Source organism: Siphateles boraxobius, unplaced genomic scaffold (genome assembly GCF_051911475.1).
Source record: "Siphateles boraxobius isolate OS27281-9 unplaced genomic scaffold, OSU_SipBor_1 46, whole genome shotgun sequence".
In the NCBI taxonomy this organism is placed as follows: domain Eukaryota; kingdom Metazoa; phylum Chordata; class Actinopteri; order Cypriniformes; family Leuciscidae; genus Siphateles; species Siphateles boraxobius.
In genome coordinates, this window is record NW_027509097.1 from 6,904,691 (window position 1) to 6,932,321 (window position 27,631).

General features: G+C 37.8%; 2 protein-coding genes across 8 annotated transcripts; one reads left to right on the forward strand and one right to left on the reverse strand.

Moving 5' to 3' along the window:
* Positions 1–918: 918 nt before the first annotated feature.
* ccdc57 (coiled-coil domain containing 57) lies at positions 919–21,861 on the reverse strand. Of its 6 annotated transcripts, none has more exons than XM_077200520.1 (20): positions 21,843–21,861; positions 16,213–16,671; positions 15,996–16,104; positions 15,158–15,259; positions 13,729–13,886; positions 13,575–13,649; positions 13,140–13,340; positions 9,324–9,482; positions 8,758–8,920; positions 8,380–8,502; positions 7,104–7,281; positions 6,649–6,840; positions 6,351–6,451; positions 5,879–6,079; positions 5,680–5,736; positions 5,044–5,266; positions 4,368–4,510; positions 3,966–4,094; positions 3,213–3,402; positions 919–1,243 (listed from the first exon to the last, which is right to left on the reverse strand). In XM_077200520.1, exons 2-20 carry the CDS (start codon positions 16,608–16,610, stop codon positions 1,053–1,055), a joined length of 3,093 nt encoding a protein of 1,030 aa, XP_077056635.1. In that variant the 5' UTR covers positions 16,611–16,671; positions 21,843–21,861; the 3' UTR covers positions 919–1,052. The 6 variants fall into 6 exon arrangements, with proteins under 6 accessions (XP_077056635.1, XP_077056636.1, XP_077056633.1 ...); XM_077200521.1 differs by lacking the exon at positions 21,843–21,861 and adding an exon at positions 17,100–17,708 and having other exon boundaries at positions 3,225–3,402; XM_077200518.1 differs by lacking the exon at positions 21,843–21,861 and adding an exon at positions 17,100–17,708.
* Positions 18,690–27,447, forward strand: slc16a3b (solute carrier family 16 member 3b). Of its 2 annotated transcripts, none has more exons than XM_077200532.1 (5): positions 18,690–18,929; positions 23,434–23,682; positions 24,199–24,342; positions 24,427–25,197; positions 26,001–27,447. In XM_077200532.1, exons 2-5 carry the CDS (start codon positions 23,460–23,462, stop codon positions 26,378–26,380), a joined length of 1,518 nt encoding a protein of 505 aa, XP_077056647.1. In that variant the 5' UTR covers positions 18,690–18,929; positions 23,434–23,459; the 3' UTR covers positions 26,381–27,447. The 2 variants fall into 2 exon arrangements, with proteins under 2 accessions (XP_077056647.1, XP_077056648.1); XM_077200533.1 differs by lacking the exon at positions 18,690–18,929 and adding an exon at positions 21,123–21,196.
* The last annotated feature ends 184 nt before the right edge of the window (positions 27,448–27,631 follow it).

Genomic DNA, 27,631 nt, shown 5'->3' on the forward strand with positions numbered 1-27,631 from the left:
GTGTTGCTAGGAGCTAGGGTGATGTCAGGACAATACGATGGGAGGAGTAGAATCCTACACCTGCTGCGGCTGTGATGTCACTGTGAGGGGCTGCCTGGACAGCACAGGGGCTACTGAAAGTTAACAAAAAGACACATTACACTGAATGTGAAGTGTCATTGTATAAATCAAATTATAAAAATACCCCTAAACTACCAAAATCTGTATCTCTCACAGCGCCAGATTTAAATTTTTATTGATAAATTAAAACTACATTATAGGTATATCAGACAGGGTTCCTACACATTTTCCATTTCAAAATTCCATACCAAATTTCCAAACCTCTCTGTCGATTTTTCAGAACATACAGTATTTAACATAAATGGTTCGTACAGCATTATTTTCAGCATTCTATTTGGTATATGGTTCAGTAATCTGTAAATATTTTTATTTTCTCAAGGTTTTTTCATTGGTTTGATTTAGCAAGATCACCAAACAGCAAAGTGCAGTCTGGTTTAGATGATCGTTTGCTCCTTTATTTGTAGCTGGTTTGAGTGGCATTTGGGTTATCATTCTTTTACTGAAGTTCAAAAGAGACTCACTTTTGATAAAGACAGTTATGTGTAATGAAAATATGCATCTTGAATTCATTCAGTCATGTTTGACAATCAAACTTCTGTCATAAAAACTCTGCTTGCATGATTAAGTTTTCAGAAATTCACAATAGTATATTTTAGAACACTGAATAGGAACTGTAAACATTTTTTCCATACTCTGTTTCCTTTTTACCATACTTATCAAGACCTGGAAATTACTCGATTCAAATTCCATACTTTTTCTAAACTGTGTAGGAACCCTGACCAGACCACATATTCCTGATGGGATTTTTTTTTAATCTTAGTTGGTGTTTCTGCTCATTATAAAAGACTTGCCTGTATATTGGTCAAATTATACAATAATTTATTAGAACATTTATTAAAAAAAAATAAAAAAGCATACATGATGCAAAGTGAACAAATAAAAATGCTGCACTTCAAGTAGGATAATCCTTCAAACAGGGTCGCCCTTTTTTTTCAGTCTTTGTTGTTGTAATTTCGAATCTTGGCTTGATTTCCAGCAGGACGTGTCTTTTTAGCAGGTACAAATGTTGTGCGACTTTGTTTCTTCTTTTCCTGGAGAGATGCTTTAGTGCCCTCCACGCTGACCAGTGGAGTAAGAGACTGAGTAATATCTGGGTGTCCTCTGTTTGCCGTAGACACTATACCTGAGAGCACAAGAAGATAAGAGTTTAAATCTTTAATTTAAAAATGTAAATCCCTGTTGAATAGTAGCTGAAATTCAGTACTGCTAATCAAAAAGTTACTGGTTTGATCCCTGTAGCCATGAAGCATCACTATTGTGACTGAGTAAAGCACGTGAGAGAAGAATACTTAAAGAATATTCTGTAAATGGGCCCGTGGCTGTTTTCATCCAAAGTTGTGAATTTAACTATGCGTAAAATTGGAATATCGCATGAAACATTTGTGAATAAATGCCAATCAAGAGAACAAAATTGTCACTTCCTCGGAAATTGGTGCAAAATATCCGTAATAAAAATGAAATTTGCTGAAATCAGGGAAGCCGCTATGGCTCTTTTTTTTGTACATCATAAATGATTTGCGCCTCAGAGCGCGCAGACGAAACGCAACAAACACGCATGTTCTTGCATTTAAAGTACCTGGTGTTTGGGAACGCAATCGTTTCAGACAATTCTGGGAGGTAATTTTACCCAACCCTTCTGATGACAGACTTTGGATCAGTCATTTTAAAATGACCAATGATTAGTCGTTAAGCGGAGCTTACTGACCTCTACTTCCCTCTTGCTGCTGAGACCTAACCACAATCTCACAATCTCTCCGCAACCCAACCATACGCGCCAACCCGTTTGACTAAGGCTGTCGAGCCCCACTGGTGTGTTAATATGCAGTTTCAGTGGCAACGGTTCCGTATGGCATACCACCTACCGCAAAACACAATATCTGCCCAACCACCCGTCATTCACGCAATATACACAGGAACGTAATGACTGTAAATACTATACAACCAATACAAATAATTCTAAATGTATACAAATAGAATTTATGTGCATCTTATTATACAAATTAAAATTTTAATTAAAATTAAAATTAAAATTGACCTTTATATTCTCAGATATCTTTATTTGTCACGGACCCAAAAAGTGGTAAATGGCACTTGTATTCAGATGTTAGCATCTGTATATTTCTGTTTCTTTCTGACAGAGCAAAATTAAAACTCTTCACTTGTGCGTGTGACTGATGCTGAAATGCTAAGTAAATACCATTTGATATTTGGACTAAATGATGTACTATGAAGCAACGCTGATACTAAACCTGGCCTGGGCTGATGGCTTATTACAGACTACATTAGTCTGAACCCTAGACATACAGAGCATCAATGCATCAGTCAGCATTGCAAGTACCTGACCTGTTTCTATGCCAAGGTTTTCAAATGATGAAAATGTTGGCCCAAGGTACATAGAGGTGAAAAGCATGTCTTGTATATTTGTATTAAAATGATTGTAGACGTTTTGCCAATCTAAATGGCTTCATCAGCTGTCTGATGAAACTGATGTAACATCATGATGTGATGCTGCCTTCAAAGAGCCATAATTTAAAGAAAGTTACTGTAAGAGGAAATGTCCAAAGAGAACTAAAGATATTAGATAATTAGCCTGTTTAGGCCATTCTCATTAAAAATTAATTCTCACTCATTCATGACAAGGAATTATTTCATGCCAGTAAAATAGACTATGTCTATAAAAGAGACAAGTGTAAAACTGATCTGACTGATTAAAAAAAAATATATTCCAATGGCTCTATGGTCTTATCAGCATTATGTCCATAGATTTGGCAACATTCATTTGGCCTTAAATCCAATCACGCAGCGCTGTCATCATTCCCCAAATTCACAAAAGCAATTCTGATCCTTTCCCTTGACATTAAGTGATGAAATTTCAGACACAGAGAAACGTGTGCAGTTATCTATTCACACATTCAACATGGCTAAACAGTCAATAAGTGAGATAAAGTTAGTTAAAGGAAGTTGCTTAATCATGTTTTAGCTTACTGACTAGTACTTAAACATCCTATCAAGTCATCAAAATAGAACGCACCGTAAAACAGTTATAAGTTTGATTATAAATGGTCTGAAGATTGAAGTGGCTCATTTATTACCTTTCTGCTCACCTTTGTCCTCACTGTCACTTGGAGAAAACAGAGAGGAACTCAAACCTTGATCCAACATTTTCCACACATCCTTTAGGGAATCATCGGTGCCCGTAGATGACAGCAGAATCCGGGATGACCCAGGCAGTCGTGCCAGAGCTTCAGGTTGCGGCGGAGTGTTTTCTTTACTACCCGCAGACTTGAGGAAGGAACAGAGAAAAATAATTAAAACACTGAAACAACAACAATAGATTCACTCTGTTTACACCAAATAAAATCACATAAATACCTTTCAAAGGTTTAGGGTTTGTAAGTTTTTTTAAAAGTTTAATTACCACCAAGGCTGCATTAATTTGATACAAAATGCAGTAAAAACAGTACTATTAGAATTTAAAGTAACTATTTTCTAATTTAATATATTTTAAAATGTAAAGCTGAATTTTCAGCAGCCATTACTCCAGTCTTCAGTGTCACACGATCCTTCAGAAATCATTCTAATGCTGATTTGCTGCTAAAGAAGTACTTGTTATTATCAATATTGAAAACAGTTTTGATGCTTAATATTTTGGAGGAAACTGCGATCCATTTTTGGCGGATTCTTTGATGAATAGAATTTATTTGAAATAGAAACATTATAAATCTCACTTTTGATCAATTTCATGCATCCTCGCTGAGTAAAATTAATTTATTTAAAAAAATGCACAGACACTAAACTTTTGAATATGTGTAAAATATATTTATGGGGTGGTGAAGTCATAGTACCTGGACTCTGACTGGTGGCTCCCATGGGTTGGTGGTTCGGTGTTTATCAGAACTATCACCCTCAGAGAATTGAGGACGGACAATAATCGCCGTTTTCTTACTCTGATCTCTCTGTGCATATTGTAGCTCCTAGAGTAAGATTCAAAATAAATATATTTAAATTGCATTCTTGTGTTATCATAATCAACCATCAAACAACTTCATGCATCTGACAATGGAGTGATTGCTGACCTTTGCCATGCTACAGTGGCCTTGACTTAAAATAACATTGCATAAAAGCTGTGTCTAAATCTTCAGCTCAGTACATTTGCACAGGCCAAACTGATTAATATGATGAAATATATTCTCTGTATCAATACAGTGAACATGCTTTGACTAAAGTCCCTCTCCTGCCTAAGTCACCTGAGTGGTTAGCTGGTACTGTAGCTGTTCCAGGGTAGATAAGCGGCTCTTTGGCTGCACCCCATGCTCGGTTTGAGAGGGGTCTTTTTCCAAGCTGTGCTCGGGATCGTTTGGTTTCAGAATGATCTTTGAGTGTCGTGAAACTGAGAAAAAATAAAAGAATTTCTATTACTACACGGGAAGGCTTTAAAGGGCACATTTTGAATTAAAAATGTTGAATTTTATGATCGTTTGCATCCCTGATGTCCATTTAGGCCATTTTAATAACTTAAATATAAAGTATGGCTTTAAATGCACAGGACATGTTAAACTGGGGATGTAGGAAGTAAAGATTTAAATGTTTTGTTGATATTCAGCGTTGATTTGCCAGTAAATGACTGTAAATGAGGCAAAACACACAAAGCATGGAGAATTTCCAGGACAAGCATTGGGCTCTCTATTGAGAATCAAAAGGCTTCTTTAATCCCTTGGTACAAACATGGATCAACTCATTGTGATGGGGCACCAGCATAACAACGAGAGGTGAATTATAGGAATTAACCCCATGTGCCCTTTTACAAAATAACAGAAGAGGGTTCTTTATATCCCTCTTGAGCCAGAGATAATTCCTTACATAATTCACTCTGGAAGAGAATACTACTGAAATCAAATAGTAAACTTCAAAACCAATACCAACCCTCCAGTCCTGCTTCAATCAGCTGAGCCCGGAGCCTGTTGCCCATTTCAATGAGTTGCCGTTTGTCCTGACTGAGGCCGGAGATCAAGCGTGCAGCCTGTTTGAGTTTTGACTGAAGTAGAGCAACATCACCCATGGCGCCCCCTCTGGCTGAACTCTGCAGCAACAGAAGCTGCTGTCGCAGGGACAAGTTCTCCTCCTGAAGCTGCTTTACCATCTCACTCTTAAATACCAGACAGACATTCTTGTTTAGGTAACCATAGAGAATACTTCTGATAAGAGACAATTTATGTCAGTAATATATTCACTGACAAAACTGTTTGGACAGTGGTCCTAACTACAGATACAACCGTTAGGCATTTTGCTTAAATGCAGAGCCCCGCACGTGACGTGGACAAACACACGTATATGTATACACACACACACACACACACACACACATATATATACATATATATTAATTTTTTTCATGGGGCAAATATATGGGGCTCCATAGTTGTATCAACCCGGCCATGATTTATTTATTAATTTTGCACAACAAGCAACATTTAAACAATGATTGTAATATAAAGCCTTTTTATGGTGCATATTATATTATTAACATACAGTATATCATGGTGCACTGAAGTGCCTTACCTGATTAAGGACGATGGTCTCTCTTCTGCTTGCAAGGTCAACCTTCAGTGCTGACACCTGGCCACAAATATATTGTAGTTTAATAAAGATAAATTGTAATTAGTAAAATATATTAATCATTTTGTTTCTTTAAGGCAGAAAATATCATGTCTTTACTTGCATTTATTATGAAGTATTATTCTATATACTTAAAACTTGCCTGGTTGCCAAGGGCAACAGTCTCCAGGTTGTGGAGCAAACTGCCTTTTTGGTACTCTTCTGCTTCCCGTCTCACTTCATTAACCTCCAGTTCAGTAGCTGCCACTCTTTGCTTAAGCCTCACTTCTTGAGCTGCTGCTGCCCTCTTGTGATTGGCCAGCTCTAGACGTAAGCTCTCATTCTCCATGTGTTTTGAGTGACACTGAAGGAAAGAGAAATATAATCATATATACAGTACAATATATATTATTAAAATAGCCAACTCTGCCTGTGATTGATCATGAAATGCCATTGAAGAACACACAAAAAGCAACTAGAGGTGGCGCGTCACGTATACCGACATTAAAACTAAGCACTGAATTAACTGGTAAGTGTGTTATCTGTTAAAAGTGTTTCCATCTAAACAAGAATTACATAATATTATGGTCTGTTAATTATTGGATGCTTGGGGTAAGTTGGGCTAAAATCATTACCTGCTGGGTAAGCTGTTCCACAGCAGACTCCAAATGAGCCAGTCTCACTTCCTGTTTCTTTAGAGCAGCGGCACTGGCTACTTTCTCCACTCGTAGCCCACCTGCAAAAAAAAAAAAACTCTCTTCTTTAAAACACTGTGCAGTGCTCCTACCAAGATCTCACTCCATCTTTACCTCTTTTGCTCCAAAAGACACAACCACAGAAGACACTTTTTTTTTTAAATCAAAAATCCCCAAACCACAGTATTACATTACAGATTATGTTTGATGAAGGTGTGAGATCATATTTTTAAATTACCTATGGTCTCATTAAGTGATCTAATATGGTTTTGAAGGTACGCATTGTCAGGGGAAACAGGGAATGCAAGGGAAGGATTGCTGGCAGTATTGAGTGTCTTGGAAGACTCCTCCAGCCGCTCCTCAAGACCACGACATTTGGCCTTCAGCTCCTGAATCTCGTTCTCCAAAGCCTGATTGTAGTCTGTAGTCCCTGAAACAGACAAATCACTGTCATTCAACAGGGTGGAGGTTAAATGTCCTAACAATAATGCAAGTAATACAATTTAAGCACTACTTGCAATATCCATGGCAGGAGGATACTGTGATTTCCATTGCAGGTACATTTATGCTTGGTTTTACAAACTTGAATGAAAATAATTTTTTGTTACATTGAACATTTAATTAAAAAATGTCATAAAGTAAAATATTCTTAAGTGTCTTTTATTTCCTTATTGCTGTGGTGACCGCTTGTACCTGCAGAGCTGACCTCTGGATTTGTGGTCTGGTTATGAATCTGAGCTATAGGCATCTGCTTGCTCAAGTTCTCCATCTCTTTCCTCATTTCAGTCACCACTGCTCTAAGACTGCTGTTCTGCTGCTGGAGTCTCCTGATCTCTTCTGATGGGAAACTGCTCGTGTCTACTACAGATGCCTGTTGGAAAAGTGCAAATTGTTTTATGTTATGTAAGACAGAGAGAAGCAGTAGTGAAACAATCAGATGATGGTATAATAAGCCAATTAGCTACCACTAGGTGGAGGCAAGAGATTGTGCATGCTGACACACTTTTAAAGATCTGAATTTTCAATCAGTCAACAAGTTATTACAGGACTGAACACACTCCACAAACATAATAATATGTGTGCTAAAAAAAACATGTATTATTTTACGGTCAGGCTATGGTCGCCAGAAAAAAAGCCAGCTGGCAATTTAAAGTGCTGATACATAAGACTAGTTATGCTGTGCGGAATATATGGATACGTGGTGCTATGCGATATAACCTTTCCTTTCATAATGTCCAGGGAGACTGTGAACTTTCAAAAAAACATTCAGTTAGTGACCAAGCATCTTCTGCTGACATGCTATTTAAAGTCTCGTAAATGTTTCTTGATGAATGACCTATCAAACAGCTGACAGGGCAGATATGAACAACCACAGAACTCTTTATTCTCAGCTAAATATGACAAGAATACCTTATGTAGCCCCATTTGTTAAGACATCTGCTTTAAACATTACAATCCTCATGATAACTTTCGTTAACTTTAGATTAAGTAAATTCACTTCAAAAGCTAATTACTCCAGGACAGCAATGCCATAGATATATACAGAGGGACTGCAAAAACAGAAGTTCAAAGACAATATTCTAAAGATGGCTAAGGTCTATAGCTCTATTTAATTAATGGAAGGGCAGGTATTAAGTTAAAAAATGCTGTAGACGTTGACAATGTCTGCTGTTTTAGTTAAATAGTAATTTAAGATATCTTTTCAAATCAACTAGACAAAAACAACCCTCCTGGGGCAACTCAGGGTCAGACGACTTGCTTCATATGCTGTGTGACCCCTACTCTTCAGACACTTTGGCATTAAACCCAGAGAATTGTTGGACAGGATACCCACCAGATCTTTAGCTGTCATTATACCACATTTGTTTTTTTTCCAAAGCTAAAGCAGATTCTAAATGGTGACCAGTTCCTTGGCAGTATTAAATATCAATCTAATTGGTGTAACAGAGAAAGCTGTGTGTGGTCTAACCTGAATTCCAGTTAGTGCTGGTTTGGTTCCATGCAGTGCCTGATCTCTCTCTATAGTGACACTTTTCAGCAGTGCCACCATCTCCTGCAACTCCCGTTCCTTCTCTCTCAACTCAGCATTTTTCTTAGGGCAGATACACAAACATAATACATTACTTCCTTATACAGAATAACCTTCTAACCAAGATCAAGTCCAGAAAGCTTGTTGGAGACACTAACTGATAAGAAAATAGAGGTCATTACACTGGTATATATACTATATATTGCTAGACCTGAACTATAGATGGCATTAAAATTTTCTTTATTCATGAAATTATTTTATTTTGAATATTTTACTTTACTATTATATTTTATACTATCGGACTGTGCATCAGCTCACCTGGTCTCTGGCCTGAGTAAGGCTTTGGATGAGCTCCTCGCTCCTCAGGTAGTGTTCAGAACGCACTTCCTCACAGCGCCGCTCCCAGTCCAACTCCAGCTGAACTCTCTTCTGCTCCAGTGCCTGCTCCCTCTGCAGACCACTAGACACCTGCTGCTTATACCTGACAGAAATACATTTGCTTTTTTAAAGTAATTTGTTTCATTTATTGATATCGGCTGACATTGGATATTTAATTGTGCATGCTCATTTCCCCTATTTTTATTTTTAGATGTGTACATTATAATATTATATTGGTGTACATTATAATTGGGATGCAAATTTTATTTGAAAGATATGACAAAGAAAAAATGACTGATTTTATTTGTATTTTATTTAGACAAAATAGTATAGATTTTTAATATCTGACATTGGTCATCAGCCATAACATAAACAATATTTTATCGACTAAAACTTTATTATTGGTGCATCCCAACTCACAATTTTATTTCTCATCGTATAATGGAGTTTAATTTAAATGTTGTGCAAAAGGTATGCGATTATTCATCTTGTGAGTGACCACTCACCTCTCTATATCCTCTTTACACCTCTCCAGCTCTGCTCTCACTTTGGCCTCTCTCTCCCCTGCAGAAAGCAGCTCTGTATCCTTGGCAACCTTTTCTTTGGAGACCTGAGTGATGTAAGTATCCCAGCCAGATCGAGTGGTTTCCAGCTGCACTCTGAGCCTTCGTTTACAAATAAGAGTTTCAAAGTTGGATCTGGTTACAACTGTGGTACCAAACACAGGTTAATAAGGCTCTCGATTGAATATTCTCTAACAACAGACATGCTGTCTGTCTTAACCTGTGAATCTCAAATATTTCATTTATGAACATTAAATTATAAGCACAGACAAATTAGTCGCATTTGTTACCTTGAGGGCTTGAATTTTTAACATATTATATAATCCTTGTGCTCAGAAAGCCATTCTCAGAGACACCCACACATTTCCTCTCAATGGCCCTCATTTATCAAAAGTGCGTACACCAAATTTCCAGCGTACACCTGGCGTACACCCAAAACCACGGTGACTTTGATATTTATCAATATGGACGTTGGCGTACGGCACGCTCAAATCCTACGCCAGGTCAGGAGGTGGTGTACATGTACGCACGTTTAGAGTTAGTGCGGAAATGCGCAGAAAAACAATTCCTTACACCACAAAACGCACTGACAAACTAAAAGATATGAGGAGCTCTTTTCCAAAACGCGATAAACGCCATTTTTAAAAATAAATTTGTATTTTATTTCTATTAATAAACTAGTGTTGTGTCTGCAAAGATGAAATTGATGATCACCATCTCCGTAGTGAACGCGCCTATAGAGAGCACTTTTCGACAGCACTTGATTCAGTAGTACTAACACTTTCTCTTCTATTCTATTCTATAAAAAAAAATAAAAAAAAATGCACTAAAGTTAAACTGAGAGGGGTTATAGCACTTGCGTATTGTTGTCCTACTGTTAGTTTAACTGCTTCTATTGTTTTCTCATTTGTAAGTCGCTTTGGATAAAAGCGTCTGCTAAATTAATAAATGTAAATGTAGTGTAAATGTAGAGAGAGTAGCCTATTTCTTTTCGTTTATAGACATTTCAAGCTTTCTTTATAGATATATTTCTCATGTCTGTGAGGCATTTACTGAGTTTCGGTTAATTTGTGATGAGATGCGCTCCAGTTCACGTGCAATGCAAGGGACCGCGTCCACGCCTCCTTGTCATGACTCATGATTATATTTTCTGCTATTTGCTTATTTATTAAATCCAGGCAATCCAGGTTGATGAAAAAAATATTAAAATTAAGATACAATTTATACAAAACGGAATTCACTTTAAAGAAAGGCTTTCTACAAAACAAAACTTAATTAAGTGGCCAAAATCATGTCTGAGCATGTCTCCCGATATATTGCGCATCCTATCTTAGCCTATGTTCACTTTTCATAATAAACATAGATGGGGAAAAAATAACATTATTATTTTTTAACAAATATGAAACTAAATGCACTTAGTTAATGGCTACAACACGTAGCCTAATAGTAGGCCTGAATATTGTTAGCATTACTTTTCAAGTTCGGCACGAATGACTATTAGCCTAAATGTGTTACTAAATGATTTGAATGTATTTTTAACATTGTTGTATTTAAGGACTGTATTTGTGTGTTATTTTTAAATTATTTGTTTTATGTGCTGAACAATATTGGAACGTGACATTGGAAATATTTATTTTCATTTTTACTATTTAATTTATTTTACTATTTATTTTGTTTGGCTTTTATTTATTTCATGCAGTTGCACTTATTTAATTTATATTAATTCATAGTATGAGTCCCTGATTATATGTTGCATGTTCTCTTGTTGTTGTTTTTGTTGTTGTTTTTTTAGACAAAAAATGGATGATTTATAGCGTTTTGAAAAAAAAATATTTTTATCTTTGAATTTATCATCAACAATATTGTTGTTTGATTTAATAATAATTTTTCATGATGGTGATGGTCACGATCTCCAGAGAAGTGTCTCCTCTTTGCCGTCTTCCGTGTGTCCATGGCGTAAAATGAGGGCGTGGGGGAAGCGGATACTTGAATATATAGGGGTGTGTTACTCTTATGACGATCGTTTTCGTAAGATTATGCTTACACTCCTCTCACCGCCTGATTTATGAAGCTGTGCGTACCTTTGAAATCCAGGTGTACGCAATACCTGCCCTTGATAAATGCCGCGGCTGAAAACGATCGTCATTAGAATAACACGCCCCTATATATTCAAGTATCCGCTTCCCCCACGCCCTCATTTTACCCCATGGACACACGGAAGACGGCAAAGAGGAGACACTTCTCTGGAGATCGAGACCATCACCATCATCAAAAATTATTATTAAATCAAACAACAATATTGTTGATGATAAATTCAAAGTTAATTGTATTTTTTTTTCAAAACGCTATAAATCCATCCATTTTTTGTCTAAAAAAACAACAACAAAAACAACAAGAAGAGAACATGCAACATATAATCAGGGACTCATACTATAAATTAATATAAATTAAATAAGTGCAACTGCATGAAATAAATAAAAGCCAAACAAAATAAATAGTAAAATAAATTAAATAGTAAAAATAAAATAAATATTTCCAATGTCACGTTCCAATATTGTCCACCACATAAAACAAATAATTTAAAAATAACACACAAATACAGTCCTTAAATACAACAATGTTAAAAATACATTCAAATCATTTAGTAACACATTTAGGCTAATAGTAATTCGTGCCGAACTTGAAAAAAGTAATGATAACAATATTCAGGCCTACTATTAGGCGTGTTGTAGCCATTAACTAAGTGCATTTAGTTTCATATTTGTTAAAAAATAATAATGTTATTTTTTCCCCATCTATGTTGATTATGAAAAGTGAACATAGGCTAAGATAGGATGCGCAATATATCGGGAGACATGCTCAGACATGATTTTGGCCACTTAATTAAGTTTTGTTTTGTAGAAAGCCTTTCTTTAAAGTGAATTTCGTTTTGTATAAATTGTATCTTAATTTTAATATTTTTTTCATCAACCAATTGCCTAGATTTAGAATCTAGAATAAGAAGCAAATAGCAGACAATATAATCATGAGTCATGACATGTAGGCGCGGGCGCGGTCCCTTGCATTGCACGTGAACTGGGGCGCATCTCATCACAAATTAACCGAAACTCAGTATATGCCTCACAGACATGAGAAATATATCTATAAAGAAAGCTTGAAATGTCAATAAACGAAACAATTATAAACGAAAAGAAATAGGCTACTCTCTCTATAGGCGCGTTCACTACGGAGATGGTGATCATCAATTTCATCTTTGCAGACACAACACTAGTTTATTAATAGAAATAAAATACAAATTTATTTTTAAAAATGGCGTTTATCGCGTTTTGGAAAAGAGCTCCTCATATCTTTTAGTTTGTCAGTGCGTTTTGTGGTGTTAGGAATTGTTTTTCTGCGCATTTCCGCACTAACTCAAAACGTGCGTACATGTACACCACCTCCTGACCTGGCGTAGGATTTGAGCGTGCCGTACGCCAACGTCCATATTGATAAATATCAAAGTCACGGTGGTTTTGGGTGTACGCCAGGTGTACGCTGGAAATTTGGTGTACGCACTTTTGATAAATGAGGGCCAATGTATTTACACTAATTTAGTCATCAGCAGGAGCCACGGCTAATGCATCACCTTCCATATACACAGATTTCAGCCAAAATGTACATATTTATGAGATAAAATGCACTCCAAACCACAGCTTGACAAGTAAAAATGAACCACAGAACATTTCTATAAATAGTAATTTTGATATGTCTGTGTCTCACTCTTGTATCTGCTGGTCTCTGTGGTGGAGGTCATCAGTATGGGTCTTTTCTTTCCTTTCCTGCTCCCGAATCATCCTGTCCAGTTGGGCCTGCAGTTCTGAGATTTTCCCCCTATCCTCTTGGAGCTCCCTGGCATGCGCCTCTCTCATAAGACCCAGAGAATCCTCTCTCTGCCGAGATCTTCGTTCCAACTCTGCATGTCTGTATTTATCAAATTTCAAAACATCAGAGCAAGACATGCTTGCTTACCCAGATTAATCTGAGATATAAATATTAGTCTAACAAGGAAAGGTTCATGACCTCAACCGTTTTTTTTATTTATTTGTCATTAGGATCTAAACAGGTTCGTCACTTGCTTTTACTGTGTGTTTAATAACTGGATTAGACAGAGATATTTTATGACAGGGTATCTCAAATTCTAGATGTAGTACTTACTTCCTGTTGTAGGCTTCTTGCTCTTTTTTATAATGGCTCTCCATTTGTTTTAGTTTGACCTCAAGCTCTTTTATCCTGTAAAACAGTAATCATAATCTTATTACATTCAAAAATCGAAATAGAAAACCTTTTTCGAATGCATGTGTCAGTTTACCTGGAGTCTTTCATTGCTGAGGTGTTCTTTAGGTCCCAGTCTTTGTGTTGAATCTGTTTTTGAGCCAGCTGGTAAAGTTCTTCAGAGGCCTGCAGGGCCTCTGTGGCCTGGCTGTGAGCTTTGGCATGGACCTCCAACTCTTTGCTTAATTGCTTTTCCTGGACAATTAATATTATAATTAAACTCAAATTGATCCATGCAAAAGATCACTAAGACTACGATATACTTCTTTCAACTATATAAGACTAAGATATACTAGGCTTGCAAGGGTGTCTAAACCTACTCCTGGAGGGTCAACGTCCTGCAGAGTTTAGCTCCAAACAGCTCCAACACCCTTGCCTGGAAGTTTATAGGAAGTCTGAAGACCTTGAGTGTCTCATTCAGCCCCCTAGCTAGTAAATTACAATCAGCATATCGTGCACACGAATACAGGCACTGGTAAGGACAGTAAGGAAAATATTGAGCATCGATGCTCCCTGGTTTTCACAGTGCATTGTGGGACATTTCAAGGAGTAAACGTAAAAGTCAAGCCAAGCCCTTAAAAAGGTCAACTCACTGATCAGTGACTTGACTACTGAACTAGGGATCTGATTGGGACGCACCCCTTGATTAGCTGGTTCAGGTCTGTTTAATTAGGGTTGGAGCTAAACTCTGTAGAACTTCTGGGATAAATGAAGGTCAAATAAATAAATAAATATTGCCAAAAATATGTGGATACCTGAACATCACACCTATATGTGCTACTAACAGTTTCCACTCTTCTAAGAAGGCTTTAAAAAAAAAGCTGAAACCTGGCTGTGGTAATGTGCGCCCATTCAGATACGACAGGGGTGTCCAATCCTGCTCCTGGAGGGCCACTGTCCTGCAGAGTTTAGCTCCAACCCCAATTAAACACACTGAACCAGATATTCAAGGTTTTACTAGGCATACTAGAAACTTCCAGGCAAGGTGTTTTGAAACAATTTGGAAACTAAACTCCACAGGACAGTGGCCCTCCAGGACAGAGTTTGGACATTCCTGAGATACGAGTATGAGTTAGCCGCTGACATTTGGTGAATGGGGTCTAGGTCACTTCGGCATTCCAATTCATCATTCATGTGGACGTTCCAATTTACCCACATACTTTTAGCCATGTAGTGTCTGAAGCAGTGGTTCTCAACCACGGGTCTGGGGTCCACTCGGAGACCCTTAGCAAACTTCCAGGGGGCCTAGATGTGTCTCTAAAATAAATTAAATTTAGTTATATTAACATAATCTTAACTGGAATGCTAAAAAGCACTAAGAATAAAGTGCCATGTTTTTTTTTATTATTACAACAGAAGTACAGGAGATACAAATTTGGAGTCAAAAAGGTTGACAACCACTGCTCTAAACACCCCTGACCTCTAACATATAGCCTATAAGAGGTTTGATGGGATGTGGGTCTTACTTTGAGCTCATGAGAGAGAACCACACTGGTCATTTCGTCCAGCTTCAGATGGAACTCATGCTCCCGCTTTCTCATTTCACTGTCAAAATCTGCCATCATTTCCTGTTGAAATTTACAACACCCACTGAATATAAATGACACTTTCAGCCAGTAATGCAGTCATAAAGAGCTTTTATGAGACGCTTATTTGACTGAGCTTAAACAACACTCAAATGTCAAATGTCAAAAGTAACAACACTGAACAATAAGCTATTTTGGAACTGACCTGAATGCACTACAGCATAAATAGCTTTGGTTCACAAACACTATCTGTGATCCTTCACGGCCTTATCATTTTACTTCACAGAGTGAGGTGAGGATTACTTTAGTGATTATTTGACACAGCTCAACGACTAAGGACTCCTGCCAGCTGGAATCCTTTTATATCGGTGGGTTTACTTTAAATAACATACAATGTCCTGGCATTAATCACAGGATATACTCTTTGTGAATTGATTTTTAGACTAAAAACTGCACCATAACTATAAATATGTTTCAGCTATAGATTTTGTAACTTAAATTTAGGCATGGACCACAACCCACAATAGATGTCTAATCAATTAGTGAGGTCAATGTTTTGTTTTGTTTCTTTCTGTGGCAATGTTTTTTAGCATTTTACACCTATTCGTGTGTAGACAGATGGCCTTTACACTGCATCTTGCACTGTTTGTCTTTTTTCATGAGTGCTGTGCGGTGTCAACTTAAATATAGTTCACCTTTTCTGAACACAACAAATGTACAAAAGGAATGGATGTCATCTGTAAGATTTTGTCTACCATCTTGCGGGTGACAGCCATACCTGTTTCTGCAGTGCCAGCTCCCCATCAGATTCTATAATTCGCCGCTGGAGATCCCGTCTCAAAGTTTCATTTTCTTCCCTGAGTTTTTGAATCTCGCTTTCCATGATGCTAAAAGGCAAAAACAAAAACCATTAATATTACACAAAAAAACAAACATCAATTTAGAAATCAATGTGGATAACCAAACATGGATGAGCCTAAGAAACAAGTTCATACTTCTGGACTTTTTCCAATTTGACTCTATGCTCGACTCCCCTCTTCTGATATTGCACTTCTATGTCCTCCTTCAACCTCCGCTGCTCCTCCAGGGCATCCTGCAGTTTTGCGATCTCAATCCTCAACTCACTGACCTCTTCTCGCCTGACACTGTCCATCGTCTGAGCACGGGCTGCCAAGGCATCATAACGCTCCAGCTCTTTGTCCCTCTCCTCCAACACATATAGATTATACTTGAAGTCATCACGCAAGCAGAGGAAACGCTCTCTCTGGGTGGACAGCTCTGATGTGGCTTCATTTAGAGCAGTCTCCAGTTGTCGGATACGCAAAGTTTGAAGTTCTTTCCATTCTCTTTCTTTACAAGCCAGCTGGGCTTCCAGGTCCACAGCTTCCTGCATTGTTACGAAGCAGATGTTGAACAACAGGGCACTGCAAGACTTGACATCCTGTTAAGCAAATCTGTAGACACAAGTAATTACCCATCAAGTGCCCATCAAAAGGATATTTTGAAATAAACATGCTAAATGAAACCTCACACATCATATTAAGCCATAAACTGGTTAGTGTGTGTGTGTGTGTGTGTGTGTGTGTGTGTGTGTGTGTGTGTGTGTGTGTGTGTGTGTGTCAATAAATCTCTATCAGTCAGTAATTAGAGTTATTTCCTATGTGATCTGAAAAGAATGAAACAACTAACGTAAAATTTGTTCACGTGCAGCTAACGTTACAAGAATAACAAATTCCAATAGTGGAAACAATGAACTGTCCGTTTTTAGCAGACAGCTCATATGAAAACAAAACAACAAGCAAAACTTCACGAACACGTTATTTTAAACAATTTCAACAGAATTAGAACTATTCCACTAAATCAAAATAGTTATTTAGTTTACCTTCATGTGTATATCAGCCAAAGAATGAATTAAGTGTCATGATGTATTTTCTCCGGTTAGCTTGCATAGCACAGCGAATATTCTTCTATTTCATATTTTTGTCATAAATAAAGGTGATCGGAACAGCATAAAAGTTAAAATACACACATACTCTAGAATGAAGCTGCTTAATATGTCTTAAATACTTCGCACTGAACGTTAAGGTCAGCTTAGTTAACCAGCTAAGCACTAGCATAGCAATAGTTGTAACTCGGCGCCACTATGAGAGTTTCCATAGAAACAAACACGTCCTCAGTAACATCCGCGTACTGGGTTGAACCGGGTGAATACCCTTTTTACAACTGAATGAGCGTCATTTGCTTACTTTGAAAGGCGGAAATTATGAGTTCACTTCTCATTGTGCTGATGCTCTATTTCTGGAATTAGCCTACTGTTATTTCCCACTATAAAAGCATCACACTTATCGTTAAGTTATAAAATGTTTCCGAGACAATATTAGATAAGTCAAGATTCACTTATAGTTACTTATTTGTTATCAAAATATGATTTTAGTAGTGTATAAGTTAACTTTACTGACAATAGTACAAAAGGTTTTACCCTAAAAATTATGACACGTTATGCTTATGTACGTAGATACCTTCCAGCCAGAATAGCTTGCTTGACAAGTTCATACAGTTTTGCATTGGTTATTATTTTTCCAAACCTGACTATGACGCAACATTTCCTGAGGCTTACAAAAGCTGTACAAAAGCAACTGACGCAAAAGGAAATAAAACACCTGATTCACGTGATTTCTACCTGCCTGCTGTCACGTTCTAATTTCAGTAGGCCTACTACTGTATAACTGATGCCCTTTCTCTCATTTATTCTTAAGAATGTAGCACATAAGTGATTATTTAGTTTTAATGAGATGGATGCTACAACTTCCAAAGGAAAACAAATGCTCCTCCTCTCTATTTTTGATAATAGCCTACAGTATCTGCCTGTATGGTTTACACTCAGTTAATATTCAGTGCTCTCTACAGAACCAACAGCTGTCTATCAGCATAATATTACTGTAAACATTGTAACTAAAGAAGTGTTTTGAGTTGGTGATGACACTGCATTGCAAGTAAGTGTCATAATCGCTGTTTTGTAACTCTTCAGTTTTACTGAGTCACTCTGATGTGTGCCACATTATGTGAGGGGAACATTATGCATTGTACATTTTTTTATTCGCAAAAACAAATTTCTCGAGACTTTGCCTATGTTATGTCTTTATCGCTGAGATTTCCCTTATTGTAAAATCTCTTAAACTCAATGATAACAATAAGAACATGTTTCTTAAGAATTATGATCACATTTTTCTTACTGGTTGAGGTGCCATTGTTATCTGTCTTTATCCCCCCCTTCCTTTTCATTTTATGTTGATGTATTCAATGCAGTGCTGTTTCTTGAAATAAAAAACTTGTGAAGGGAAAACTGCCAAATAGGCTAATATTTTTTGTTCAGCACCCAGCTATCATAATAATGAGAAACAGAGTCGATGCTTCATCTATGGAGGTAAGGTTCGTAAATCCCCTTTAAATCCCCCTAGCACATGGTTTGAATAGGGATGAGAGGGAAAAGGAGAGCAGTGGGGAAACGCACGTAGCGCACTCACACAGCCTCATCATTGGCTGCACGTCAGACAGCGTGACTCAAGTGATTCACTAGTGACAGAACAGGCACGTTAGATGCGCAGATCTCATTCAAGTGCTTCTTCTAAAGATGCGTGCCGTGCGAACGTGATGATCCTGGTGCCAGTGGGGCATCTTCAGAGTATAAACTTAATCACAGAGTATCGCTAAGGTATGTATATGAGGAATGATTACTTTAAATATGTCTATGTGTTCTGAGATAATGATTGGGTGATTTTGAGCGTGCGTCGGGCAGTGGGGGATGCTGAATGCCGATGGGCTGCTAAGGAGATTTACTGATGTAAAGTAACAGGTTAACAAAAATAATACTCTTGTATCTATTTATCGTTGAAAATATAGGCTACACCGTGTAATTGAATATAAATGTTTCTAATAACATTCCTAATATGTCGTGAATAATCCACATACCGAAACAGTTGTCATATGTGATGGTCTGATATTAGTGTAATACAGTGTAAATTTCGAATAGTAATGGCTTTAATGGTGCTACAAATGGTTTAAATGAGAATATTTATTCTTAAGGATGGTAGCTATAGGCTACCTGTGGCTTTACTTTATACCCCGTGCCGGCGGTGCCAGCGCTTATTGGTGGAGGAGAGAGAGTAGCCTAACATTATAGAAGTCACGTTTAGCACGTACACCAGAGCTGTGGCGCATCAGATGCCCTCATACAAATATTTATTTAGAATCGCATATTAGTTCATATAATTATTCAGTGTTCGAATTGTACACAGACTTCCTGGAGATTCTATTTTTATAAAGGTATTTCGATCGAAATTCTTTTGAACAGTTAGCTAACCTTTAAAACTCCAAAGGTTTTTGTGGTATTTTTGTATAGGCTACTTAAATCTATAACGAACTGTCAAATAATGACTGTATCTATCTGTGTCCCATCCTGAAATGAGCCAAAGTACTCGAGCAGCCTACTGTTTCCATGGTTACCACCTCAAGCAATCTACATTTTTAAGGAAAAATAGATGCTGTCACTATTAAAAGCTAAATAGGTTATTAAATATCATTGGAGGGGGATTCAAACCTTAATTTCCTTATATGGCACATCTATTTCAGGTCTTGGGGCATCTACAACTAAGTTCATGATGTAATATTAAGAACAATGAATGACATTTTGTAGAGTATTGAAGGATGAGGAAGGTCAGAGATGGGTGCGCCTAAATCAGATCCCCAGTTCAATAGCCAGGGTCTGCCTTTAATTACAGTTTTTTTATGACCTTCCCTCATATATTAACTTAATAATAATAGTATTAATTTGTTACATTTTTATAACGCTTTTCACCGCACCCAAATTGCTTTACATAGAAGTGAAGAATCATCTCAACCACCACCAATGTGCAGCATCATCTGGATGATGTGACGGCAGCCGTATTGCGCCAGAACGCAGGGAGGAAACCAGGGAGCATCAATGCTCACTATGCACCCTTACTAGAAATTACATCACATGAAACGCACAAGCCAATTCAATAAATATAATGACACGGAATAGAAGCTTTGAAGACAAACCGTTTTTATTATATTACACACAGCGCTAGACAGGTAGTGAACACATCTAGTTAACATTTATAATTAATATTCAGTTTAAATGCTGTAAGGATATGTAACAGAACAATGCATTAACACAGGATAATAATTAACATCAAAAAGATATGTAGTGAGTAGTAGTGTGTAGTGAGCCAGGGTCCTTACTAGTGCCTGGATTTGTGTACACGTCACGATATACTGATTTAGGGAGCTGATCGATACGCACCCGATGAAGGAACATAATATAGACCTGCCTTAATTAGATTCTCAGAATACCTAACCATATCACTATATCCAAAATCATTCATAAATATAAAAACTGAAATCACCCTCTTAATTAGGAGTGGTGTCACACATTGACCTAGATATACATTGATTAGATATTTGTAAATCAAAATAATCACTAATCTTCTTGTCATTTCATTCTGACTGACAGATTAGAATCAGCCAGTTTCACTAATTAGTTTGGACATGACAGGAAGCGTCCATAATTAACAAAGTGCCAGTGCCAGCTGTGCCCTTCTTCATACAATTCAGTAGCCTTTAGTGAATCCTTGCCCTACATAATTCCTCCTAACCAAACATGATTTAAATCCCAACTTCCCTTTCCTTATCAAATTCTATGTAAAATGAAAATAGACACGACACAAGTTACTCTTAACTGCAAGAGAGGTGGATTCTGGTCATTGCTATCAGTACCACTTGGGGAAATGTCAGGGTCTTAATTTAGGTTGGATATCATGGCTCTGGTTGGGTACAGAGTTTTTTCACTAGAGGTTTTCCCCTCTCAGTCCCCACCCCCAGCCTGCCCCCTAGGTTATGTAGATATGTGGGAGCTTCAGATCAGAGGGAGAGAATCAGTTTTCAGGAACCTTAGGCGAGGTAGGTTGCGCATACAGTACATTGGTTGCATGTCTTTCTTTTACCTAATGTAGCTCTTCTACATCATAGGTCTTGATCAACTAATTTCGACTGTGTAACATTTTGCGCAGCCCTTTTTCTGTTTTTTGTTATGCATTTAAAAACACATATACCAGCACTTGCATTGATAAGATGCCTTAGGTTGTCTTATGCTGTGTTTATATTTGTGATGTTTATACTTTTAGTATAAAGTAGTAGTAAAAATCGGTCTTTACAACTTTTACTTGTAACAGAGTAATATTTGACCAGTATCTGTAGGTAACTCAAGTGAGGAAGTTTGTACTTTGTCCACCTCTGACGTAAACATACTAATTTCTCTGAAAAACACTTCTAAGTTCTACTGCCATTTATTTTACTTATTATTTTACACGTCCCTTTTGTCAGTCGGTTTTGTTTTGGTCTGTGTGATCTAGCACACTGCCAGTTCACCCAATAGACACCCCGGGATGCCAGTTAGCTGGACACACCGCGTGTTGCAGCCTTGGAAACGAGCAAACAAACTGGGTCAGTGATGGCAGATTCCACACAACCTAAACAGCCTCGTTATCCATCTAAACATCTTTATGGACGAAAGCATATCAAAACGCGGATAAATCAACTCATTAACTTACTGACTAGGCTTTCGTTGTCAATTGCGCTCGTTCCTGTTGCGTTTCCTTAAACTGGCAACACCCGCGTGAGATTGGGGCTTGGAGGGGGCGGGTGAAACCACCATCTCCAATATTTAGAATTTGGACTGCACCTATTTCGACCAGTAACGTTAGCTATAATTCTTGCAGACAACACCTTTAACTACTATAAATAAAAAATGTCTGTAATTTGGCCTATATTTAATTAGGCTAGGCCTACTCACATGAGGATAATATAATTATTCGATATAAATTGCCCACAATTCTGCCACGGCAGTTAACGTTACTAGCCTACAGTAAACCCTATAAATGTTGGTGATTTATGGATTGAACAGTAACGTTAGTTTATTCTAACTGGCTTGTCACTCAATGTTTCTCATGTTTTCCGCGTCAGTGTTGAGAATGTCAGCACTGTTTCATCTGAATTTAAACCAGTTTAAATCACCATGACAGAGGACAGATACAAACCGCAAATGTTGCGAACTCGTCTCGCTGAATCTCACTGCGCTGTTTTGTGGTCGTGTGATTGAGACCGTTTAGCTAGTAACACACATTTGTTCTAAGCTCGCGCTGCGCTGTCTTTTGGGCAGGTGTAATGATCCGTGCGTCGCGATTCAAACGAGTAACGCCGTTGTTCCGCTTGCTGTGCCTTTAATTTTTCTCATACGCATCTCGCAACAGAAATGGCAGCACTCATCAGTAAGTTGTCAATTGTTGTCACTCACGGTTTACTGCTACACGTGGCCAAAAATCTAGTGCTGTCACCTTGTGTTGACATTGTAAAACTGCATGATTTGTAAATTATGCGTGGCGGGACACATAGCTCCACGGGCTGGACTTTGGACACCCCTGGTTTAGGCAATGGAGCAGTCTTGCCCTTTAAGAAGGTCAGGATAAGGTGGCGGACCATTCTGTCATTGCTTTTTATAGACGTAGCATGTGCTAAATTCTACATTTAGATAAAAAGTAGCCCATCTATTTGTTTAAATCAAGTTGCCATTTTATTTAATACATTGCTTAATGTCTAGAAATGAGACAAGAGATCGCGAATAAGATGACGGAATTTGGTTAGCCGTCAACAGCTGCTTGGCAGCTCATCCTGTTGAGAGACATTTGAAAGGGCACACATAGTAGGCTAGAGAAGTGTTTGCTAATTCTGATCCTGGAGCACCCCCAACATTACTCTCTTTGGACATCTATAATTCAACTCATCAGGTGTAAAAAAAAAGGGAAATATAGAAAAAAAAAATCAAGACTGATGAGACACTCTGGGTTAGAAGCAACGTAATTTACACTGATCTAAAATAAAAAAATCCTTGTGATGCTGTTTTTTTTTAACTCGTAATTTGTTGCAAGAACATGAATGAGGAAGAGTGTGAATCCAGTGCCAGACAAACCGAACAGATTTTGCTGTACAGGGATATTCCGTGAACGAGGCATGATTTTGGCAGTTGAGCATTAATGATCCACAAGCTGTAGTCACTTTGTTTAAAGTCATGTTGTGACCGACCAATCAGATGACATATTTTATTGTAGAATTAAACACCATCCATGCACTTTTTGTTGCAGCTGAGACCTGAGGTGTACTGAGCATCATGGGTGGAGCAGTTGTTGACACTGGTAGCAGCGGGGTCAAGGCACCTGATGGAGGATGGGGCTGGGCTGTTCTCTTCGGCTGCTTCGTTATAACTGGTTTCTCCTACGCATTTCCCAAAGCAGTCAGCGTCTTCTTCAAAGAGCTTATCCGGGAGTTTGGCGTGGGCTACAGTGACTGCGCTTGGATCTCCTCCATTCTTCTTGCAATGCTTTATGGCTCAGGTATGGATGTCCTCTGGCAGTGGAGATTGAGAATATTATGTGACTCTAGTCAAGGGGTTTTCAAAATTGGGAAGTCTGTGGAACGTTTTGTAAGGGAAAATGCAGTTTTTAAACACTTGTTTTTTCTTTCTTTACTTTAATGAATTTTATATTGCTGTGTGCGTGGTATTTTTTATATATATATATATACTTTTATTATTTTTTTAAAGAATTAAATTAGTATAATGCACATTTAATTTTGGTTTTTTTTTTCTTCAAATAATAAAAATAGTTTTTTGTACAACATTCATAGATGCCTTTTATATTTTAAGAAGGGCATCTTTATACTTTGCAGGGGATCCTCATATTTGTCAGTCAATGTTCTAAAAAAGTATGGAAACCTTTCACTTTTAGTAAAGAGTTGGAAATTCAGCGTACATCTAGAAGAGTTATGTGCGATGTCAGCATGTTAAGTGTTCCTGGTCTTTTAAAAAAAAATGTATATCCTGGATGCTAACAGTGGTTTGCTTGTTGCAGGGCCTCTATGCAGCATCCTAGTGAACCGTTTTGGATGTCGCCCTGTGATGATGGTCGGGGGCCTTTTTGCCTCGCTGGGTATGATCATGGCATCCTTTGCAACCAGCATCATTCACATCTATCTCTGCATAGGAGTCATAACAGGTGAGCACTGTTTTGTGAAATGATGCATACTTAAAACATACTTAATTTTAACATATGAACACGCTCAAATTTGATGTCCTCCAGGTTTGGGTCTTTCTCTGAACTTTCAGCCATCCCTCATCATGCTGAACCGATATTTCAGTGAGAAAAGGCCCTTGGCCAACGGCCTGGCTGCAGCTGGAAGTCCCGTGGCTCTGTGCTGTTTATCTCCTCTTGGTCAGATTCTTCAATACAATTATGGTTGGCGTGGAGGCTTCCTCATACTTGGAGGGATTCTATTGAACTGCTGTGCATGTGGAGCCCTCATGAGGCCTTTGAAAGCACCAAAAAAAACAAGCGAGGTGGACGAAAAGGAAACGAAACCCAAACCAAAGGCCAAGCTTCTTGATTTCACCGTCTTCAAAGATTGCGGCTTTGTGATTTACACTGTGGCCGCGGCCATTATGGTGCTTGGTCTTTTTGTGCCTCCTGTGTTTGTGGTAAGCTATGCCAAGGAACTGGGCAATGAAGACACCAAGTCTGCCTTGTTGCTCACCATACTGGGATTTATTGACATCTTCGCCAGGCCCACGTGCGGCATCATTGCTGGGCTCAAGTGGGTGAGGCCACGATGCGTTTACCTCTTCAGTTTCGCTATGATCTTCAATGGAGTCACTGATCTTGTCGGGTCCATGGCCAAAGACTATGCATCTCTTGTGGTGTTCTGCATCTTCTTCGGTATCTCTTATGGCATGGTTGGAGCCTTACAGTTTGAAGTGTTGATGGCCATTGTGGGAACAGAGAAGTTCTCCAGTGCCATCGGCTTGGTGCTGTTGGTCGAAGCCATTGCGGTGTTGGTGGGACCACCTGGAGCAGGTCAGTTCTGCAGTTAATTTTCTTTCTTCTGTAGTTTCTGTGCTGTTAAAGAAAAAGGATACAAGTCATAAGATAAGGATTTTAATCAACTAAAATATGCATTTACAGGATTACATTTACAGATAGTCTTATTCAGAACTGTTTGAATTACTATCTGTTAAATCTCATGCTTTCTTTGATCACTTGCTAATAATAAAAAATAATGCTTAATAAAAAGCATGAATTAAATTCACTCTTAAATATTTTCTAAATGCATGTTATTGCATTTAATGTGAATGGTTAAAAAGGTGAAACATGCCCCTTTCTTACAATCAACTGCAAGATTGCATTTAAAACTGCCTCCATCCAATCCACAATCAATGGATGGAACCTTTTTTTTTGTTGATAATTGGTTACATTTAATTTGCATTTATGGAAGAAAATATTTTTGCCAGCAGCCTCTGTTTAAATCCAACTTTGAAAGAACTAAAAGAACTGTTGAATAAATAGAACTTTTATGTACTTTTGATTATTGATATATACGTTTGCAGATTACCTAGCAAAGAACTCTACAGATTCTCTATGCCAATGGTAAAAAAATAAATTTTGTTTAGTGTTGCAAAGACCTATTATTTCAATACCATATGGTTCCTTATTAGGATTTAGACAAACAAAAAGCAAATGGATTGTTAAAGGAGTCCCAACAATGACAGCTGCTGTTCATAGGTCATGGGCATGTTTGCCCGATGGCCTGTCATTGCTGCCACCACAATTGGCCAATCCATATGGTAAGTTCATACCATTTTTCTCGTTTCATTTTACAGGTCGCCTTCTGGACGCCACAAAAAACTACATGTATGTCTTCCTGCTGGCTGGGTGTGAAGTGGTCCTCTCTGCCCTTGTGCTCGCCATCTGTAACTTGCTCTTCATCAAAATGAAGCCCCAAGAGCCTGACCCTCCAGCCAAGATGGAGATGGCCATTACCGAGACCGAGATGGAAGAGCTCAACAAATCACCAAAGGACGACCAAGACAATGGAGGTGGTGCTAATGAGAATGGGAAGAAGAAAGCAGCCGAACCGGAAGCAACTGCAAAATCTGATGATAAAAAGGTTCAAGAGTTGGACTCTATAGAGTTGGAGAACTCTTCCAAAACGGTAACTGAACCAAACGGTGTGGCAGTAGAACCTGAATCCTCTCTGTGAAGATACTAGAACAATAGATAATATGACAGAGCTTCCCCAGTAGGACTCATAGACGTGTGTTTGATGTTGTGGTGTATGCGCTTCGAGTGTGGTTGTGAGGACCGCTTTCAGACCTTGCTCTGCAGTTCAGATATAGCACTTGTATCTGGATTTTGGGCCAAACACTGCCTTGCATGCTAACAAATGTCAGGATATTTTCTCAAAAGGTTCTTCCAAAAACCGATTCAATTATTAATGTGGCACCAACTTTTTGGTCAGTATACACTCCACATCAGAGCAAGGCACCAGCATATATTGTACTGAAGATTACCAGCTTGCTTTCTTGTGGCATTCAGTGTTTGCTAATGTGGATAGGTGGTTTGCAGTATCTTTTATCATCTACGGTTACATTTTAAACTGGTCCCGAGAGCGCACTGGATTTTTAAAGGTTGTATTTAAGTCCTGCATTTAAGACAAATCCAACCAGACTAACCCATAAGGATGACATGTAAATGGGGATCTTGTTTAGTCTCTTTAAATTGAGCATGTTCTTGAGGAATGTACAGAATTCAGATATGCTTATTTTTGTGGAACATTTCAAGTATACAACTGTTGTAGGACAAAGCTGTTACATTTTTAAAGTTATTTTTTTCTTATTTTAAATTTCTTGTAAAGATTATCAGTATTTATATTAAGTGTTGATGTCAGTTGGCAGCTGCACTTTATATTTATTTTGTATTTTATTCATCGAAATGTCAGTGTTTTTAGACCAACTGCATCAATCAGGAGAGGACCACAGTTTGTACTTTATGTTGGTTATGTAACATTTATTTTTAGTTAATTCACTCATGTATTGATTTTCAGTGGGCATTTAAAAAAACAATAACAAATAGTAACACATGATTTGAGAAAGTGGTGGCATAGTTAAAGCCCTTCTAAACTTTACCTCGTTTTATCTTTCACCAGCAGTTTGTGAGTAGGGACCCTCTATGTTCAAAGACACTTGAGCTATTTTTGGTTGTGCCTTAAGTCTTGTAGCAGTACAGAATTTGTGAATCATTATAGAAATAAATACATCCTTTCCTCTCCACTGCATCTTGACTCATTTTTATGGTGTTGTAGTCTTTAAATGTTTGTAGTGCTTTTAAAAGAACAGAATAAAACGATTACAGGATACTGTCCTTTTTAAACTTCACTCAAATATTAGGACTAACAATTCTCTAGAAATAAATAAAAGTAAATTTCTAATTGAATTGTTTGAAATTGTGATCT

Coding starts and splice junctions, on each gene's coding strand:
- slc16a3b (XM_077200532.1), top strand. CDS start 23,460: ATGGGTGGAGCAGTTGTTGACACTGGTAGCAGCGGGGTCAAGGCACCT. Junction 23,683..24,198: donor TGCAATGCTTTATGGCTCAG/GTATGGATGTCC, acceptor TGCTTGTTGCAG/GGCCTCTATGCAGCATCCTA. Junction 24,343..24,426: donor CTGCATAGGAGTCATAACAG/GTGAGCACTGTT, acceptor GATGTCCTCCAG/GTTTGGGTCTTTCTCTGAAC.
- ccdc57 (XM_077200520.1), bottom strand. CDS start 16,610: ATGCAGGAAGCTGTGGACCTGGAAGCCCAGCTGGCTTGTAAAGAAAGA. Junction 15,260..15,995: donor AGCTGGCACTGCAGAAACAG/GTATGGCTGTCA, acceptor AAATTTCAACAG/GAAATGATGGCAGATTTTGA. Junction 13,650..13,728: donor TCAGCAATGAAAGACTCCAG/GTAAACTGACAC, acceptor ACTGTTTTACAG/GATAAAAGAGCTTGAGGTCA.